General features: G+C 36.0%; 1 protein-coding gene across 4 annotated transcripts in view; it reads left to right on the forward strand.

The window, feature by feature from the left end:
- The window catches only part of col27a1b (collagen, type XXVII, alpha 1b), a 119,033-nt gene that overhangs the window by 76,950 nt on the left and 23,591 nt on the right, over window positions 1-18,492 (forward strand). For all 4 annotated transcript variants that reach the window (XM_038300398.1, XM_038300406.1, XM_038300418.1 and 1 more), the window contains exons 29-44: window positions 1,920-1,973; window positions 2,306-2,350; window positions 5,737-5,781; window positions 5,871-5,924; window positions 6,450-6,503; window positions 6,590-6,643; window positions 7,681-7,734; window positions 8,164-8,217; window positions 11,850-11,957; window positions 12,055-12,108; window positions 12,364-12,471; window positions 12,547-12,600; window positions 16,795-16,848; window positions 17,833-17,889; window positions 17,981-18,034; window positions 18,378-18,431. In XM_038300398.1, coding sequence (XP_038156326.1) covers window positions 1,920-1,973; window positions 2,306-2,350; window positions 5,737-5,781; window positions 5,871-5,924; window positions 6,450-6,503; window positions 6,590-6,643; window positions 7,681-7,734; window positions 8,164-8,217; window positions 11,850-11,957; window positions 12,055-12,108; window positions 12,364-12,471; window positions 12,547-12,600; window positions 16,795-16,848; window positions 17,833-17,889; window positions 17,981-18,034; window positions 18,378-18,431 — 957 coding nt within the window. The remainder of the gene's footprint in view (window positions 1-1,919; window positions 1,974-2,305; window positions 2,351-5,736; window positions 5,782-5,870; window positions 5,925-6,449; window positions 6,504-6,589; window positions 6,644-7,680; window positions 7,735-8,163; window positions 8,218-11,849; window positions 11,958-12,054; window positions 12,109-12,363; window positions 12,472-12,546; window positions 12,601-16,794; window positions 16,849-17,832; window positions 17,890-17,980; window positions 18,035-18,377; window positions 18,432-18,492) is intronic.

The following is an 18,492-nucleotide window of genomic DNA, read 5'->3' on the forward strand; positions in this document are numbered from 1 at the left end:
TCAGTCTTTGTACTAAAATATTCTTTTTGTCATGATTTGTTGACATTAAGATCTAAAGAGAAGCATTATCTCCTGGTCAGACGCTGTAATTCAGTGAAATGGTGGAGTCAGAGTAAAAGAAAAAAAAAATTCACACCCAGGAGAAGGCCAGTGGCTGGAAGTTGGTGGGGATTTCAATGGGAGTCGCAGGGGAGTAGGCTGCCATTCGGCTGGCGTTTGACTGGGAAGGGACATTTTGAATGGCTGCTACAGTACTGTAAGTCTGACTTGAATGTTTTCCTCAAAGCAAGCAGAGGCTCCTCTTTTAGGAATCATAGCCCACAATTCATACACAATGCTCTCAATGCGTCATTATCCTGCATTACGTGTACCAATATGAAAAATTCTACCTCATTTCTGTGATTGTTGCTGAATGTTTTCTTAACGAGATGTTCTTTTAAGCATCTTCACGCAAGTGTGACGGTATTTGTGCGTTTCATGAGACTTGTCATTGAAGTAGTATTACATGTGTAATACTAAACACAAGCACTGCAGTGCAACGTCTCCCTTACTTTCCGTTAAAACAGCCCTTTTTTTAATTTAGTAGCAATGGAATCCTTTTCATTGATCCTGTTTTTGAGCTGGTTGGAATACAAAGGAACCAATTAAAAGTGTAACAGAAGCGTGCTGCATGAGGATGCATTCAAGTCCCCTGGGAAATGTGACTGTTTCAATCAGTGTTAAAGGTTTCCATAGGGTGGCAACACAGGTGGCAAGGATTTCTTTTGGGGTTGCCACCCCAACTATGCCTCTGGCTCCGCCGCTGATCATGGCATAAAATGTGCAAAAAGGAATATTTCAGATCTGTTAATGTCAATACAGAACATTAGCCACTGTTAACTTAAGATTTTTTTCACTATTGCACATGCATAATTTAGATTTAGATTTAGACAACTTTATTGTCATGTTGTATACACAGTGTGTATACAAAATGAAATTTTGTTTTAGACAGCATTCAGACAGTAACTGAGCAGCAGCAGCAGCAGATCACCAACAAAAGCCTTATCTCTAGATCATGGGTGTCAAAACTCATCTTTATATTGGGCCACTTTGGCATTATCAAGTATTTTAAAAGGAGAGTTAAAGCTGTGTTACTTAAACATTTGACTTTATCTCTTTAACAAAGAGCACACTGCTCTGGTATTATAACTCCCATTTATATAAAGGGTGCAAACTTCTTTGCACACTTTACTTTGTACACCTACACATATCTTTTTATTATTTTAGAATATGTGAACTAGATGTAACTCTGACTCCAATAATTTGCAAAAGATGTTACTGACAACGATGAGATTGTTATTTATTTATGTTGTGATAGAAAATATTTTATCTCTGCCTCCTTAATGAGAGATTTAAATCATTTTACTCCATGTTCAAAACACTGATTTTAAATTCTATTTTGAAATAACTGTTATTTATCACTTCAGAAAAGACGTTTTAGGAAATAAGTAAAAGACAGCTTGATCCTGCTTAAACTTATTTAGAAAAATCTCTCTGATTTTTGACTGAATAATTCGGCTCAGTTTTAAGGGTAAAGCAATATAGGCCCAGAGATTACAGACCTTTTTTTTTAAAGTAACTTCTTGCAGACAGCACCATTGTTATGATTGTGGACCAGTAGGGAAAATGTTGCACACAGTGGGAAATGGGCACACAGTGGAATTAAATGGCCGATGCCAGCTATCTGCCTAAGCAGCTGCTGTTTGTATCACCAGTGTGGGGAAATCTTATTGGCACAACCAAAAGCAACTCAGGTTACCTTAGTATGAATAATGAAAAACATACAAAAGTGTTTTTCTTTTTGTTTTTGTTTTTAAAGCAGGTGGTTGAGAGCAATTTAATAAAGCTGTTTATCAATAACAACTATTATCCTTTAACAGGGTCCCAGAGGTCCTGATGGCCCTCTAGGAGTGAAAGGGTTAACAGGGGTCAAGGTGAGCATATCAGTAAAGACTAAAATGTGTAAGCTACTCAAGATGTGTTATTTTTCATTGTTTTTTGTATTGACACTTAAACGTCTTAATAAAGGTGCTTTAAAGAAAAAGAAATTCACCTAAATTATTCGGAAAAAACAAGATGGTTTAACAGTTTATAAAAGCTGTTATTCTTAAACTTTTTTACTAGCTGAAGGATATTGCAGGACCCTCTTAGAAATAAGGTGCAGAGCTGTATATCAAGGAGCTTTAAAGAATAATGAAGCTGGTAGCACTTTTTATATTGAGGGGGATTTCACGAAGCCCATTTATTCCATGCTGTTTCTTTGCAGGGGCCTGATGGTCCATCAGGAAAATTGGGCCTCCCTGGGGAGATGGTAAGAAAAAAAATCTATATTTTCCACTGCTAAAAGAAGTTTTTGCAAAAGCCCCAGTCCTAGTTCTCCATTTGTTCAAGTGGCATCTCTGAAAAGTTGAGATTAAAGAGTAGTATGCTGGCTTGAGATGTTACAAAACTGAAGCTGTGCTTTTGATCACAAATACCGTGGTGTAAAAAAAAAATATAGGGCACCTCATTAAATATATACCTTTTCTTATAATTATATTTTAGCAAATTAAAATACTGTAAGTTTTTGTGGTTGCACAAAGGGATTTTTACCTAAGTATAAAAAAAAGTAATTTTGTTTTTCTCTTTAAACATCAACAATTATTTTTTAGAGTTACAATATCCTATTTTCTTATAGTCAGGATCAACGTCTTTTGCTGAAGTATCTTCAGGCTTTTCTGGTAGTGATCTATCTTTGATTCTTTGCTTCTTTTAATCCATATCTCTGATATGGATTGAAAGAAGATTTGCCCCGTTCTACTCATTCATTGAGATGTATATACATTTAAGATTTATGAGTATTTAAGTCACTCCAAGATCCCAAATATGTAAAGCTCACATAATAAACATACAACAGTCATACGAGTCCCAAAATGAAAAAAAATTTCTTTCACCTCTATCATTTGCTTTCTCCACCTCTTAGCTAATGTGTGCTTAAAATCCTTTGTTTGAAAATCATGCCCTTTATGATGACATAAGGGGGTATAAAGCTGTCCAGAGTGGCTTTAGCAGCCCATTGATCAAACTACTGTACGGCCTTCATTGAATGTATTATTATTAGGTTATCTTTACAACCTCTGACTGGTCGTTGTGGGTTGTGGAGGCGTGGCCTTCAGGAGGACGGGGAGTTTAAAGCCAAAACAGCTCGTCCAGAGGAGGGCTGAATTAGCAGATTTCTGGTAAAGGCTGTCTGAGAGGAATTGTCCTGCAGAAATGGCAAACATTGTGATCTTGTTAAAGGCACACCAAAGATTTTGTGACCCAAAGAGTTGAGGCATATGAGTAATTTTAAATGATTCATCGGGCCAATATACAGCGCTTCACACTATCAATGCTATAAGCAGGACTCCCCTCTGGAAATGCTGACTTTAATGTAATTTGGGAGAAGACACACCGTTGTTGGCCAGGTCATGTGACCTGGAAGAACACAGGCTCTTATTTATTCCTGGAGCTGAGACTTTTGCTTTAGTATTTTTCTGCTTGCTCGACTAATGGCCATGGATGAGCAAGGAAAAGTTTAAACCTTCTGTGGAGCCTAAAAAGAGAAAACGTTAAAGGGAATCGTGCTCAAGGAAAAACAAGAGTCGATATTGGTAACCAGTTTGCTCAGTGGTGCAGGCTGAAAGTGAAATATGTAAAACTTATTCTCTTTTCTCAACCATATTATTAGACTGGTAAGTTAACACTGTGCTCCTAGTACACAGTCATGTATCTTTGGTATTATTGTCGATGTTTAGTAGAAGCTACTTACAGGCAGTTACAGGTCTAGCGCCCCCAGTGGCCAAAAGTTACACGGTGTGCCTTTAATAATTTTTATTTTCAAATGTAGCATAAAATGGAACCTTAAATATCAGGCAACTGAATTTGTTTTAACACTTAGTTTGTTTTTGTAATTTTACTGGTAGGTTTCATAATTTTGTAATTTTACTGGCATGTCATTATTATCCAGCTTTAATTTGGTAAACATGTTTTCATATTTTTTACAAGTATATTCCACAAGTACAAGTAGTCTTTGATACACAGGTGGATTCTTGCTGGATTCTGTAATAGTAAACAAGCCAAATCCTACTTCAGCAAAGCAACCTTAAATCATGACACTTAAATCTCTATGCTTTGTACCATAAAGTATAAAAAAGTTATTTTCATGAAAGGCTGCTTTTAGTTTACACCAAACTATGTAGGTGTCCAAACAATGCAATTTTAGCCTCTTTATTCTAAACACATTGTAGAGATCATGGTTTTTCTCTATGTCCCCTGTGATGAACTTTGATCAGACAATGTTGTTTTCTTAGAGAGCAAATGTTTAACCTTGAAAGGAAAACCTGTGCAGTCATGTTCCGATTTTAAAGGCATGCAAGGTGGTATTAAAAGTAGCTAGAGGCTGCTGGAGGTGCTTTGGCAAGATTTGAAGTTTCTTGACTTCTTGTGCCACCTTATAGTCTGATTTTAATGTGCTGCTTTTTTATGTATTGCATATGTAGAACCTTTTCTGAACAGTGAAATAACTAATTTATTCTGACACCTTCTTGAATTTCATACCTCACTAATAGGCTGCTACAGTCTAGGCCTCAGACAGCTTTTTAGATCTTACCAAAGTGTTCATTCTCACTTCAACAGTCAGGGGAACAGACAAATGGATATCACAGGGTAAGCCTTCATCAAAATGCAGTGAAACGATGTAATCTTGCGTTGACATGTACTTTACCTCTGGGACGTTTTATGCCTTTTACATTCTTTCCTTAATTTTTTCCTCCCTAGAAATAACATTTTTCTTAATTCCGTTTGATAAAAACGGATTTTTGTTGTTTAGTTAACAGACATCTTTATCTTTCGGTATTGTTCAAAATGGTAACAAATGTCTACCTATTTAAATATGTCACAGAATGTTTTGCATTTGAAACATATTAATGATCATATTCTAAAATAATTTAAATATTTTAGAAAATGCAGAAAATTTCACACTACAGTGTTGTAATTTTGCACCCTACATACGGTACATGCGAAACATGGAAATCTTGGTCTGTATCCTTCACCAGATATGTTTCTGCTCTAAAACACCTAATTAAAATGGTGAAATTACCACATCAACCTCTCAAGTTCTCCAGGAGCCTATTATTGACATTTATATACATCATGTCTCACTTTAAGCAAGTAAAATGTAAAATGTGCTGGATACATCCACTGAGGACCAGAGTACTCACATTATGAATAACAGTTTTATTTCATTGTCGTATTACAACTTTGACCCCCTGAACCATCTAGAGGACAGCATTTATGTTATATTAGGGAAATATATTGGCTTGCTATTTCTTTATCACAAAGTTATATACTGACTTTATTTAGTGGAACATTTTGTCTATTTTATTGGCTTCTATCTATGTTCAAATTAATTAAATTGATCTGGAACTGAAAATTGTATTTATTTAATTTAATTTTCAACCTGTAACCAATGGCTTTTTTGTGTGGTAAATCGTTGTCTGTTTCAAATATTTTCTGAAAAAGATTTATCAATTATTATTTTTAGTATTTGTTAATTGTCTGAAATTAATAATTTTAATTCATTTATTCATGCATTCATTCATTCATGGTGCTGTTATAAGTTGGAACTTTAAATTTGTGTTTTATCAAATTTTTCCCATTTATGTTGTTTGGCTGCAGGGAAGGTTTGGTGAGCCGGGCGAAGCTGGGCTGAAGGGATTTCGAGTAAGTTATCAGACAAAGATTGGTTCCGATCAGTTATGACTTTTCAGCATCTGTATGAATACCAGCACTTAGTGGCGTTATAATTCCAGGGTGTTCCGGGGCCCTCAGGACCTCCAGGGGCCAAAGGAATTGCAGGAGAACCAGTGAGTTTGTTATTCAAGTTAACCTTCTATGTAGTTTAATAATATGATATTTTAACTTTAATTATAGGAGAGTGTTTGAGATGTTTTGGCTCTTGTCTAAATTCCTTCTTTTTATCTTTTCCTTAGCTTTTCCAAGAACTCTATATCCTGTTTGAAAAGCTCAAAAAACATCCTAATCCTCCTTTTCCTCTTCTTTTGTCCAAGCCTCATGGACATAAGAAGCAAAGTATGGCAAAGCAGATGCAATTTGGTTTGCCCCATTTCCTCCTTTTATAGACAGCTTTACTGTACTTTCAGTGTGTCTCTAAAACAGCAGGCCAGTTTTACTAACATTTAGAAGCCTTGGGTTGTTGTTTAAAGATTTTAAACCCTGCAGATTAACGTATTCCCTGAAAATGCTCCCTTTCTGCTGAGTTCTTATCCCTTGAACCTTTTCTCCTATCTTCTTTTCCTGTCAGAGGTGTTTATCTAATGTCAGAAAATCCTCTTAACAATTTTATTGATGCCTCTGCTGTGTCGATACAGGGACCCTCAGGGCCAACAGGAAGGATTGGGCCACTTGGGGGGATTGGAGCGATGGTTAGTTGATCACACAGCTGGTGTCAGAACTCAAGCTGATTTTTATATTAGTGCCACATATCAAATGATATAACTGTTTCTGATAGGGACCTGCTGGAAATGCTGGAGAAAAAGGGCTGCCGGGTGAACATGGAGAGAAGGTAAAGAGAACAGAATAGAAGAAATGAAAGTTCATGGAATGATAGCTGTGCCACCCTCCATATTAACATATACTGTTTTACATAGACCTTCTTGTAAAAATATCCATGTAAAACACATTTTGTTCCTTTACAATGACAACTTATTTCCTTAACTGGGATTTTAAGTGATAAAGTGTGGTATAAATGTTATGAGGAAGGAAATTTTTAAATGTTTTAAATTGTTTTTCAAAAAATGAAGTTTGATATGAATGTGCTTTTCAAACCAAGTATCTCAGAGATTTATCATAGAATAGTAGAAAACAAGCAGCAAAATGAAGAGCATAGTAGAATGGTTTAGATCCAGACATTCATTCATTTTCCATCATGCTTATCACTGCTGGGGTTGCGAGGGATGCTGCTGCTTATCTCCAGTTGTCAATGGGGCAAGAGGCGTGGTACAACCTGGACAGGTCGCCAGTCTATCACCGGGCAACACAGAGACAGTACAGACAACCATTCACTCACACACTGACACCTAAACAGAATGTTGAGAGGCCAGTTAACCTAAAAGTCATGTTTTTGGACTGTGGGAGGAAGCCAGAGTACCCAGAGAGAACCCACACATGCTCAGGGAGAACATGCAAACTTCATGTAGAAAGAACCCAGGCCGGGAATTGAACTTGGTACCTTCTTGCTGCAAGGCAGCAGTGCTACCCACTGCCCTGTTGTGCAGCCCAGATCCCAACATATTAACTGGAAGTATTAGAATGGTACTGACTGTGTTGTCACATTCAGTAGCTTAATTCCAACTAACAGCTTTTAGGAAGATTTCTGATCAAAGATACTTTTTATTCAGTCTTAGCTAGTTTGCTAAAACAAAAAAGAAAAGAAAAAAAAAACTTTAATAGATGAGACAAAAAAGGCTTAATTGCAGTTGGAGTGAAATCTGGTTTAAATGGCATTGGGTTATATTATAAAAAATTTACTTTGATATCAAATGTGGCAGCTATATTTTGTAGTCATTCAAGAACAAATGCTTTATTTTGATTGCCTATCAGGGTTCTGTTGGTGCACCTGGGAGCACTGGAGAGCAGGGCTTAATTGGCCAGAGGGTGAGTATAAAATGTTTTCCTCATCTAGTTTAATCTGCATTACATTCTGACAAATGTTAAACTACACTATAGTAAGTATTTATCCTCATCAGTTAGTGACAGACAATAAACTATAAAAATTGAAGCACCCAAACATGAATAGTAATTACAGGATCAAGCACTATGACATGGTGGTTAGGTTTGTTTCTTGTTCAATGATTTCCAGAATATTGCAACACTTCTTTGTCCTCTGCAAATCATACATTTCATTGAACCCAGGTCGCACTGAATAAAGTGGTAATAAAAGCATGAGGCATTGGCGCTTCACTATTTATTAGCTGCTAAACATTATTTCAAAATTATCTTTTCAAGCATAAGTTTTTAATGAGGCATGCTAAATGATTAAAAATGCTTACTTTTCTAATGATTGTTTTTTGATATTTCATACAGGGCGAGACAGGCATTGATGGGGAGGCTGGAACATGTGGACCTTATGGAAATAAGGCAAGTCTAAAGGACAAAAAACGTTGCATTTTTTATGGTCATGTCTCAGTAAGTCTCATCTTTCTTGCTGGACGTTGTTGCCGCTATGAGATTTTTCTAGGTGTGGGCTTATTAAAAATGTGTTCTGTAGGGCACATTTTGTAGCAGCAACACTACTTTGCTGAAATAGCCAAACATGTGTAAGTATTGTATAAACAGAACCAACCCACAAGTTTTTTGAGCCTTCAAGCTATAAGACAGTTTTAGACATGCAGGGTTTAAAACAGGCATGAGAGGATTTAGGCCTCAATGCAACGTCTTAAAGGAAACTCGTAAAACTTCTGTTTTTGGCCAAATTCTGTGTTGCTGAAAAAAACAGAAAAAAACAAGACAAAAAACAAATTATCTTTAACAAAAAATGTGTTCAGCAGAGTTTCAGTACTACAATGGCTTGACAAAATAAAAGTCAAATGCTTACGATTGGTCATATTAGGCGTTTTTATACTTGGACTATTTCTGCCAGTAAGGTCCATTTCACCCTCCAAAGCTATTTTCTAACTCTCTATCTTATTTTTCAAGGATGCCTTCGTTGTTTCTGAGTATTTGAGAGGCTGCTAAGGTGAAAGTTTTTCTAGCGCTTAAAATCTGTACACTTGGAAATAAAGTGGTAAATGCTGTTCTTTTAGAACCACTCTAAACTGTTACTGTTGTCTAAGATAACACATTTTTAACTACCCAATAACCTATTTGATATATGTAACGTATGGAAACCAGTATTAATCTTTGTTAAATAGCATTAAATGTTCATTTATAAACTTCCTTTACCATTAACACTTTTGGACTTTTAAAACTGAATAAAATTAAAAAGCAGGATTTTTTTTCTGTTTACAGACTGTTGTCACAAAAACAAGAAAATAACATTTCTAAGTTGATGCATTGTAATTGGTTAAACACAAATCTACTGAGCAAAAATTTTGTTTTGTTTTTTTCCATCACAAATTTATTCAGTTTTTGTTTTATCTATTTTTATTTTATGCAATTTCATAGAGTGTATCTTTAACCTTATTTTTTGCGAAACAGGGATCCTCTTTTTTAAATCATTAATATGTTTTGGAAAGGGTATTTTATTTCCATCCAAACATTTAAATTTGACTAGTGGCAGACCTATAGAATCCAGACATTAGCTAAATAGAACCCATCTAACAATAAGAAGCAGGGTAGGATAACTCAAAAAGGAACACATCAAAGCTGGATCTAAAGAAATTTAAGAACAGATGAAAAACAAGGAAGTGAACTTATTTAGTATGGAAAGGGTTTCAAAGCCGTTTCTAAGGCCTTAAGACTCCAATAAACCTCAGTGGGACTCATTATCCACAAAATGAGAAAACATGGAACAGTGGGAAACCTTCCCAGGAATGGCAGCCTATCAAAAGTTCTCCATGTGTCCATCAATGATTCATCCAGAGGGTCAGAGAAGAACCCAAACAGTATCTAAAGCTCTGCAAACTGCACTTGCCCTAGTTAAGGTAAGTGATCAGAACTTCATGAAAAGAACGCACTTAGCAAAAATGCTGTGCTACTTAACAAACTGGACAACCTGCGTTAACTAACATTGATTCTGCTATCTATGAGAAAATTCCCTTCTTTATAAGAAAATCCTGCAGGAGAATAGTTGGCCATCAGTTTTTGACTTTTATTATTTTGGTTATTCTTTTGAAAAATGATCAGAAGCAAACCATATGTCCACTTTTGAGTTGCTGAAAAAAACTTTAAGACATTATTGGGGTTTTGTGAATTAACGAGTCAAAATCCAATTTGATCATTTTGAGATACTTTGGCAATACTTTACATAGGTTGGTGGTTGTTTCCAGAAGTGAAAAATCCATTTATGATGCTTACATTAGCTGTTGCCTTTCATATATGGTCAGGTTGGTTTGGATAGCTTTTAAAAACTGGATTATGTATCAGGTTTTCTGTGTTCTATATTAAATTTAGGTTTATGATCTGAAAATGTTTTATTGTAAATAAGCAAACAATGCTATTCTAAAAATACATTAAAGTACATGTGAGGTTTTTTTTTTATAAGATACATTTGACATCCCATTTTGTTCTCGTTTTTTTTATCTCAAAATATCTGCTGCAGGACTGATCACTATTTACATATCCTGTCCATCTCTTTTTAGTTGTACAGTAAGTGATCACTATGTTTCTGTTTTTTGAAGGGATACACGACCTGAATTTCCCTCTTTCTCCCTGAGTGTCAAATTAGTTTTTCAGTTAGTTTGTACAGATCCTGCAGAAATATGACACACTTTGGATGGTTTGTCTGTATTTGTTAACATAACAAGTTTCCCACAACATGTTTTTCTTGCTAACATATAATAGTACAGAAATGTGTTTGAAAGAGTGTGAAATGAATAAAAGAAACAGTGAAGTAACAAAAAAATACCATTCTTTTTGGGTACATTTAATATTTCTACTTTTTTGCCTTCTGTATTTTGTGAAAAATAAAATTTTAATGTTTGTATGATCCATTTAAGGCTCGCTGTTTTTCTCATTTGATTTTTTTTGTCATTGTTTTTCCAAAGACCTCATCTTACAGTTGCCCTAAGGCTATGTGGATTTAGTTTCTACACAAGGCAGCTTTTATAATGCAAAGACTCTAAAGGACCAACCTCTTCTCTCTGAAAAAATTGCATCAGAACTGAAGTTCTTGAGCTATGACCTACTTTTCTGTGACATAAAATGTTGAGGGACTTATAAACACCTTGGAAAAAAAATATTATGTCAAGTCACATCTCTGTATTTCTTCTCAGAAATATCTCCCATTCGCAGGCTGCTGTGTCTAACTAATAAATAAGTCATGCCTTTGTGTCATTTTGGTTTCAATGCTGTGACTCTTTGTTTACATGCCTGAGCTGTCATTGCAGAAACTTCATGCTGCAGCTCCGAGCGCTGCAGCGGGACCTTTAAGTAGAGTCTGTTTTGTATGTGGATCGCAACTTCCCACTCTGGGCCTTTTCAGATGGCTGTGAATAATAGATAAAATGTAAGATTTTATTTTTATAACCGTGAGCACTGGTTGATATCAACCTTATTGCTGCACAAAGCTCTCTGTGCTCATTAGGTAGAGGCTTAATAGCTGTTCTGTTGAGAAAATGGGTGGGATTTAAGAGACCTAGCTTTTGTGGCAGCAGTTCCTCAGGCTCTGCAGTAACTCCTCAGCTGGTGTTTGTTCATTTGATGATGTAGAAAATTGTAAGTAGTTTAAGTTTACTGCTCCATCTCAACTTGTTTTGTTCCTTAGAGGCAGAGATGTGTAAAAAAAAAAAAAAAAAAAAAAGAAAACTGTAGATAAATGACTGCTGTATTGAACCATATAGTAAACTACATTGAATTTTTCTTTTTTTTATATAAGTCAACTTTTTTATTCTGAAAATTTGTTTAATGTAAAGTATGTATAAGCATGCAGCCTGTGGTTCTGTTGAGATGTCTGGGAAACCCAGTGTCCTTTAACTTGGCAGGAAGTATTTGCTGGCATTGACTGGATATTAGTGAACATGGTTTTCAATTGAGATGCAGAATTTAACCTCACTTTGAAAAATTATGAGCTTCCAGATGAACTGTTACATTTTAAAGTTTAATTTCCTCAGGGTGAAAAAGGAGATGCTGGTGCAGATGGTGACACCGGAGACAGAGGTGAAATCGGCCTGAAAGGAGAGGAAGGCAGATCTGGTCCTCCTGGACTTGTTGGGTTCAGGGTGAGTATCTCAAGAGGGAACTTTGATTCCTTCACATCTAATAAAGGCAGCTCTTTCTGTCCACTGAAAGCCCAGTGCTCTGACTCTTGTTTAACAGGGTCAGGAGGGCAGACCTGGCAAAACTGGGGAAGGAGGAAAGCCAGGAGAAAAGGTCTGCCAGCACATTTGATTTCAGCGAAGCACAGCTTTCATTTTAGTTTGCTCTAAATTTATTCTGTTGTACTTGGAATTAAATATTCCTCAGCTTTAGTTGTAAACAAACTGGGAGGTCAGTAACCCTTATGAGAGCAGAATTGGAGGTTCTTGTCAAATAGAGTTCTGGCATTCAATGTTTACATCGTTAGATTCCTCTGACATCTGTTGGTGCGTGTTTGCACATACCTGATCATTGTTGTCCTTTCTCCAGGGGAGCAAAGGTCAGCAGGGCTATTTAGGGGAGAGTGGACCAATCGGAATGCAGGGGGATTCTGGGTTTATTGGCCAGAAGGGGGCGAGAGGAACCATTGGCCCTGTGGTAAGTTCTTATAGTGTAAGATTCTATTTCTAAATATTGTAGAAAATAATAATATTTTTTATTTCTTAATCCCAGGGTGCCCCTGGAAGGATGGGCCAGCAGGGTGATCCAGGCATAGCTGGTTATGAGGTACTTACTTTCATCAGAAAACATCTATAAAAATCATGTTTGCTTTCAGGCCTGAAGGAATTTGTCTTAGGTTGACATAAAGGACAGATCATAGTAAAAGGAATGAAAAATAGAGAGTAATTTTAAGAGTAAAACTTATAAAAACCCCTGGTAATAAAACTTATTTAAGTATATATATATATATATATATATATATATATATATATATATATATATATATATATATATATATATATATATATATATATATATATATATATATATATATATATATATATATATATATATATATATATATATATATACATACAGGTGCTGGTCATAAAATTAGAATATCATGAAAAAGTAGATTGATTTCAGTAATTCCATTTAAAAAGTGAAACTTGTATATTATATTCATACATTACATACAAACTCATATATTTCAGATGTTTATTTTGTTTAATTTTGATGATTACAAATGACAACAAATGAAAATCTCAAATTCATCATATCAGAAAATTAGAATATTGTGAAAAGGTTCAAAATTGATGGCCCCTGGTGCCACACTCTAATCAGCTAATTAACTCAAACCACCTGCAAAAGCCTTTAAATGGTCTTTCAGTCTAGTTCTATAGGCTACACAATCATGGGGAAGACTGCTGACTTGACAGTTGTCCAAAAGACGACCATCGACACCTTGCACAAGGAGGGCAAGACACAAAAGGTCATCGCTAAAGAGGCTGGCTGTTCACAGAGCTCAGTGTCCAAGCACATTAATAGAGAGGCGAAGGGAAGGAAAAGATGTGGTCGAAAAAAGTGTACAAGCAAGAGAGATAACCGCACCCTGGAGAGGATTGTGAAACAAAACCCATTCAAAAATGTGGGGGAGATTCACAAAGAGTGGACTGCAGCTGGAGTGAGTGCTTCAAGAACCACCACACACAGACGTATGAAAGACATGGGTTTCTGCTGTCGCATTCCTTGTGTCAAGCCACTCTTGAACCACAGACAGCGTCAGAAGCGTCTTGCCTGGGCTAAAGAGAAACAGGACTGGACTGCTGGTGAGTGGTCCAAAGTCATGTTCTCTGATGAAAGTAAATTTTGCATTTCCTTTGGAAATCAAGGTCCCAGAGTCTGGAGGAAAAGAAGAGAGGCACTTCATCCACGTTGCTTGAAGTCCAGTGTAAAGTTTCCACAGTCAGTGATGGTTTGGGGTGCCATGTCATCTGCTGGTGTTGGTCCATTGTGTTTTCTGAGGTCCAGGGTCAACGCAGCCACATACCAGGAAGTTTTAGAGCACTTCATGCTTCCTGCAGCTGACCAACTTTTTGGAGATGCAGATTTCATTTTCCAACAGGACTTGGCACCTGCACACAGTGCCAAAGCTACCAGTACCTGGTTGAAGGACCATGGTATCCCTGTTCTTAATTGGCCAGCAAACTCTCCTGACCTTAACCCCATAGAAAATCTATGGGGTATTGTGAAGAAGAAGATGCAATACACCAGACCCAACAATTCAGAAGAGCTAAAAGCCACTATTAGAGCAACCTGGGCTATCATAACACCTGAGCAGTGCCACAGACTGATCGACTCCATGCCACGCCGCATTGCTGCAGTAATACAGGCCAAAGGAGGCCCAACTAAATACTGAGTGCTGTACATGCTCATACTTTTCATGTTCATACTTTTCAGTTGGCCAACATTTCTATAAATCCTTTGTTTTTATTGGTCTTCAGTAATATTCTAATTTTCTGATATGATGAATTTGAGATTTTCATTTGTTTTCATTTGTAATCATCAAAATTAAACAAAATAAACATCTGAAATATATGAGTTTGTATGTAATGTATGAATATAATATACAAGTTTCACTTTTTAAATGGAATTACTGAAATCAATCTACTTTTTCATGATATTCTAATTTTATGACCAGCACCTGTATGTGCACACACAAATACAGTTCATAACTATTTAGAAAAATTCTAGAAAAGTTCTTGTTTTCTCTACAAATAATAGCCTCTTTTTAACAATAACAGCCAAATGTTCCTTTTTTTCTGTAGAAACTAGTTGTCATGATAACTTTCTCTGTCAATACATCCTGCTAGGTGGCACAATTTCTTGTCAATTTCTCCTGCTGAGCCTGGAACAGCCGTCTGCCACAGTTTCTTTTCCTCATTTATTCAGTTGATCTCAGCCATTTTGAAGTACATTCATTTTGCATGGGTTTATACAGTAGCTTTAGAAATACCAAATCTTCATCAGATAATTGATAGCACAAAAAGTGACTTCATGGTTTCAACTGTGTAATAGTAAGAGATCAGACATTGTTAGTGTTGTGAGATAATTCTCTCCACAGAATCAGCAGATTGCTTTCTTATTTGAGGGTGGCTGTAAAACCTCTGCTCTTTTTTTTAAAGGGGTATTTGCAAAGTTCAGTTTCACTGATTTAATCCAAAGTCTTTTTCCACTTTTCTTTTTCAAATAAAATGTATTTACAAGGATGTACAAAGCCAATTTGATCAGCTTTCAGCGACAGCTTGACTCCTAAGGTCTACATTAAATCAACAAAGACATTAAATTTCTTCTGGCTACAGATCCAGCTCTTAGAAATCCGTACTAGTGGTCAGGTTTGTTTAAAGGTTTCTGTATTCTCAATTATAAAGCTTTTTGAGACTGAAACAATTTATCGGAATGACTGTGATTAATTACTTGTTGAAATGATCATAGTCTAATTTAGTAATCGATTAATTGTTAACTGGACTGTAGAGACTCAAACACCTGCCTTTAGCTGAGAGTAACACACTTAGAGCATTTGTTATATTATATATATTATATTATTAGCTTTATTATACCAAAATTGCAAAAAAATAAAATAAAATAAATACATTCAATAAAAAAATTAATAAACAAAACAAAAAAACATTTTTTTATCCATTAATATGCTCTCCCCAGAATTCCTCATCTGGAATAATTTTAGTTTCACCTGATTTAAATTCAGTACAAAATCTTTAAGGAACCTTTTGCTGCATTATTATTGATAGATTCATCAAAAAATTATTGACATAATCAATTATTAAAGTATTTAGTTACAGCAAACAAGTGTTTGAAAGGTCAAGTAGCTGAACTGGAGGCATTAAAATTTTTGCTCTTTAGCTTAAACCAAAAACGACAAACCTGAGGAAAATATAAGCTTTAGTAGTTGAGAGGATTGTGAACGATCTTTAGCTGATTTACAGCTGCCCGTCAAGAATACAGAAATTAGAATGAAGGCTGCTTATATTAGTGTTTAAAAAAGTAAACCTTTAAGTAAGTATATTCATTACAGTTCTCCACATTACATTTCAACTATTTTTTTAATATAAATTTGATCATATTTTTGATACCAACCCCACATTTATTGCCTAAAATCAATTCAAACCATGTTTTTTAAGACAGGAATATCAAGTCATCACAATGTTATTGTCATCACAATGTTATTACCTACACATTAATGGTGGAGACAGCTGACTGGAAAGTTGAGGCTCTCTAAAAGAAGGGTGCATCACTAAAACTGATTGCTAGATAAGCGGGCTGCTGATTGCATTGATTTATTTAGATAGGAGGTAGAAAAAGATGCACATACAACAGTATTAGCAGCAGTTTTTACTGGGGAGAAAAAGCTTCAAGAGTCTCTGTATTTGCCTTAAACCTCCCCAAAAATCAGAACAGCAGTTCCTGGTCTTTTGTGCATTGATCCAAATTCCTTTTTTTCCTGGGGAAGTAAACTACCTTTACTGATGATTTAGAGAACCATATTATCTGATGATGTTGGAACAGTCCTTTTTAAGTCCAGATCCAAGACCAACTCCATGTCTATATTGTATTTTCAAGAGGAAAATGAAACACCAGAGCCAGTAATGGCTGCTCTTCAAGCAACTGTGGCTTCCTTAAAAACGTAGAAGTTCCATTTAAGGGTTGTCTTCAGTTCCTGCTGTATGTAGTGTGCAGTACTTACAAATACTTTCCACTAAGCAAACATTTCTGTCTTAAAAATCCATTTCTTTTTAGCCTAATTAAGGATTTTTTCCAAATTAAATGTATTCATTTAGATTCTCCTGTCTCTAAATATTGCATATGATAGATAATGTATCAGCCACTCTGTACCACTGTGCCTCAAATTAAAGGCTGGATGCACAGTGTAAAAGCATGTAGTCAGTCTGCTGGTTTCTGCAGGGTTACATGGGATCACCAGGACCACTTGGACCTTCTGGACCAAAAGGAGAAAAGGTACCATCCATTCATTTGTTGTTCCATCAGCAGCCTGCAGACTAATTCCAGGAGGATCTGTCACATATATCATAATGTCTTTGTGCACGACCACTTGTTTGATGGGCTGGGACCAGGGCTGTGTTTCTAATTAGTGCTTTCTTGGTGTGTCTTAATGTCGTTGCCTACCCGCCAAGTTACCCCTGATTTAATCTGTGATATGAACCTGGACAAATCAAATTAACTCTGCACAGTCAAATGCGTATAATTAGCCAAGCACCTGGACTTCTGCTGATAGTTTTTGTAGATATTAGCCACATAATTTGTGTTTATTTGACAGGAGCACTATGTAATATGTGTGTGTATACACTGCGCACCAGAGTTTTGTGATACCCTCATTTGCATTTTTTTAGTCCCTGGGCAGAAGCCATCTGGATGCTGTTATTTGTTGTTTTCTCATTGCCAGTGTTCTCAACATAATTGCTGTGCCTGCGCTCTAATTAATGCAGTATCATGCTATCACCCAGGCAATTTTCGAATTTATGATTGTCGGTTTAGTGTCAGGTAATTCTGGCACTGAAACTATAATGTCAATACAAATCTAAATTACAGCTGTAGATACAGCTTATTGCTTTTTATCTTTGCAGTTGTCTTTCCTCATTGCCCCCTGGCCTTCATTTTTTATCCTTCGTATAGAATCATTGTTGGGCTCTTTGTGTATTTATTGCCTTCTCCACATGTGCAGCATGTAACTGTTTATATTAAACACATATCCATCGATATTGTTAAATGAATGTCATGAAAAAAAAAACCCTGCAGCTGGTTAGCTCCATTCATGTGAAATAGGATCATTGTAATAGCTTGTGAAAAGGATTTCCCATTCTTTTAAAGAGAGCGCTCCATTTTTTATTTCAAAGTAGCATTTAAAACGGCCATTTCTTCTGTCTAGATCATTGAATTTAGGAGTTATGCACCTTTGGGTATGGTTGTTTGCTTGTTGCTTAGGGTGATCGGGGAGATGACAACAGGATAGAAGGCCTTCCAGGTCCCCAAGGTGAAAGAGTAAGTTTGTGTGCTTCACCTATTCTTTGTCTGCGATATGTTTGCAGCACTCTTGGGTGTTGAACTATTTATTGTGTTCATCTGAATTCAGGGTCCTCCTGGATACAGAGGAGAGCGAGGAGAGGCAGGTGACACAGGACACATAGTAAGTAGGCATTAGACAACCCTAACACAGAACTTTTTTTTTTTGTCGTTTTTTTTCCACATTATTCAGCTGAATATGTGTTGAAATAATGCCTTAAATACAGGCATTATTTCTACTTTAAACTTACCTGCTTTAAACTTACCATGTTTCTGAGCATCCCACAGAGTTTCTATCAGATATAATTCTATAATCTAGGTGGATCTGTCCAAATCAAACGTAGTAGGCATTAGACAACCCTAACACAGAACTTGTTTTTTCGTCGTTTTTTTCACATTATTCAGCTGAATGTGTGTAGAAATGATACCTAAAATACAGACAATTATTGTTTTCTTGATATTATTAGGGTCAAATCGGCTTAAATGGACCAAGAGGTGAAACTGGTGCCCCAGGACTTCCTGTAGGTGTCCTTCTTAAATGTGTCAGCTATAATTTAAGCAGCTACACACCAATTTATACCA

This window comes from Cyprinodon tularosa, unplaced genomic scaffold, assembly GCF_016077235.1.
Source record: "Cyprinodon tularosa strain WSP-4 unplaced genomic scaffold, ASM1607723v1 ctg112, whole genome shotgun sequence".
NCBI classification, from domain to species: domain Eukaryota; kingdom Metazoa; phylum Chordata; class Actinopteri; order Cyprinodontiformes; family Cyprinodontidae; genus Cyprinodon; species Cyprinodon tularosa.